Here is a 2,707-nt window from a genome sequence, read left to right as displayed (position 1 = left end):
ACAAAAGTCACAGGACCATCCAGATGACAACAATATTGCAAACTGCATTCTGGAAAATACTTTGTGAAATGTCTTTATGGCCAGGGGGCTCACTTTATTAGACAGGAGTTTCTTGCTGGCTTCTCCTACAGTTCTGATGGCATTATCCACATCTCTCTGCCCCGGCAGACAGTTTACAGAGCGGTTCAGAGCCTGAGACACAGCCTTAGCTACCTGCAAACACACACACACACACTCCAGTCATTAGCAGAACATTTAAGAGGCTTCTCCAGTTATGCTAATCATAGACACACAACAGGCAATTTTCTTCTCAAAATAATGGGCACTTCAACCCTACAGCAGATCAAATCTCCCAGCAGCAATTAAAAGGGAGGTTTCGTTACTGAATTTAAACCCATTCTATTGAGCTATTCTCATAAGTATTCAAGCTGAGGTCGGGTTTAACCTGGGCCAGTCTCTGCTGGCTGTCAGGGTCTCCCGGTTTGGCAATGGCTCTCTTGGTCTCCTCGATCAGGCTGGCGGATTTGTCCATGACATCCGCGGTGCAGTCCAGCATGGCGTTACGGGCATGAGGGTCCTCGGTGTTAGCGGCCACTCCACGAGCAGCCGAAGCCAGCGAACGCAGAGCCTGAGCCACGTCACGAGCAGCCATACCTGAAAAACACACATAAACCATCCACAAACAGACATTAGGAGAGATTCAGGGTGCCCACAATGAACATATGATTAACCCTTATGGGTTTCAAACCTTCAACATATGGGTTGAGTTATGAGAAGGAGCTTTAACCACTATGCCACACCTGTGTCTGTGTTTGCTACATCAGCGACAGATGAATAATATATTCCACAGACAGGGGGCGCTGCATAACATTGGACAAATAGCTAACGGTGTGTGAGGTTGATGGGGTTACAGTACCTGTGTAATTCTCATTGCCTTGGGTGGCTTCACTGAGGAGCTGAGCAATAGCAGAGCTCACAGCTTTAGTGCTGGAGCCCAGATCCTGAGAACACTTTTCCAGCTACACACACGTCACAAAAGGGTCATATTGTTATATTTCAGAAAGCATGCTCAAACTATAGATATGAATGATACAAACTGAAGGTACACTGTGATTTTCATTCACAAAGCACATTTTTAGACTTTTTAAAAATAAAACAGCATTCAGTAACATTTCATTGGGTGTAAACAAAATGAGGACGGCAGATTTCAGTTTTTCATCGGTGGTTCTCAACCCTTTTGACTGCAAGGCATTTTGTCTACCACAATATAATTTCTACAATATTCTATAATACTGAACCTATGTCAATTCCAATAATCTTTTAAATTAAAATGCAGTATTTCTTAAGAGCTGAATGTTCTTCTGGATTCCCACTCTTGTTAACCATTCATTTGCATGACTTTTCCAGTTGTTCGTGATTTACTGGATTAAGGATAATGATTTCTTTCACAAATTCTATCTGATAGAACATTTTAAAGTTTTACATAACCACAAAAATGTATGTTCATTACGAAAATGAGTTTTAAGATTATTATTTATTATTTTACAGGACTATTTCAGATCTAGAAATAGGTAGTGATGTGATTATTATTATGATTATTCTAGAAGATTATTTTTATTAATGCTTTGTCTTATTTTAAATAATCTTAAGGCCCCCTGGTTGAAATCTACTTGCCAAAAAGATCAAAAGACCAACAGATCTATGCTGCTGCTCTAAACTTGTTACTGATGCCTTGAAAAGGAAAAATACAAAATAGTTCTGTCATCAGCAACATAGCATATCCAAGCAACAGAATGTTTCTAAGCTAAAGCTTGAAAAGACAAATAAATTCCAGTGTAGTGGCTTCTGTCTAGCAGTTGTTTTTGTGACATGAAGCGCCTGACTTGTGGGTATAGGTGTGAAAACTGACACAAATGAAATCATGCTTGCACAAACATACACTAGCAGTCAAACGTTTGAACACAATATTATATTATATTGTTCCACTTTTAGAACAATGATAAAGTCAATGCAAAAACAATAGAGCAACACAAAAGGAAAGTTTTGAAATTACATAGTGATGAGTTCCCAGCTCTGCTCACTCTGGGTATTTTCTCAACTAACTTTCTCAGGTGTCCTGGGATGCTTTTTGAACAGAATGAGTCTGCATGCATGCTGGACACTTATTGGCTGCAGGGATGTTCAGTGTTGGACTGGTAGTGTACAAACAAATGCACGTAGAGCACATACACACACTCACCGTTTCTCCAGGCAGGGGTTTGAGTTTGCCTTCAGCAGCTGAAGCTTTGGTCTCCTGCATGTCCCTCTCCAGCCCCCGTACCATTGTGAGAGCGTTATCAATCTCCAGAGGCCCACACGCCTCCTGAGCCTGAGTCAGACAGAGAGACAACCGAATGAAATTCACTGCAAAAGAGCTACATGTGTTCACCAGGCCTCCGTCATATTCACTTACTTTGTATACATGTGTATATCACAGTTCTAGCAGAACTGTTACAGAAACGGACACTACTGACTTTCTAAATAAAAATTCCTCAATCATCCTGTGGATGATTCAACTGCAGATATAACCAGCTTCGTTATCTTTCATCGAAATGCAATAACTTGCTCCACCTCTGAAATGACTTTCCTAGTCGGTGGATGACAGCAAGCTCTTATACTTTACAACATCTCCCCTCCAACCACCTGTCAAATATAGACCATTCAAAAA

General features: G+C 40.9%; 1 protein-coding gene across 1 annotated transcript in view; it reads right to left on the bottom strand.

Annotated features, from left to right (window-relative positions):
- Nucleotides 1–93: 93 nt before the first annotated feature.
- The window catches only part of LOC107578253 (talin-1-like), a gene marked incomplete at both ends in the record, with an annotated part of 3,309 nt that continues 695 nt past the window's right edge, over nt 94–2,707 (bottom strand). Inside the window, 4 exons of the mRNA XM_016264224.1 lie at nt 94–213; nt 446–654; nt 917–1,019; nt 2,240–2,368. Coding sequence (XP_016119710.1) covers nt 94–213; nt 446–654; nt 917–1,019; nt 2,240–2,368 — 561 coding nt within the window. The remainder of the gene's footprint in view (nt 214–445; nt 655–916; nt 1,020–2,239; nt 2,369–2,707) is intronic.

Source organism: Sinocyclocheilus grahami, unplaced genomic scaffold (assembly GCF_001515645.1).
Source record: "Sinocyclocheilus grahami isolate Dianchi unplaced genomic scaffold, SAMN03320097.WGS_v1.1 scaffold9455.1, whole genome shotgun sequence".
NCBI lineage: Eukaryota > Metazoa > Chordata > Actinopteri > Cypriniformes > Cyprinidae > Sinocyclocheilus > Sinocyclocheilus grahami.
Note: the sequence above shows the minus strand (reverse complement) of the source record. Positions and strands in the feature narration are given on the sequence as shown.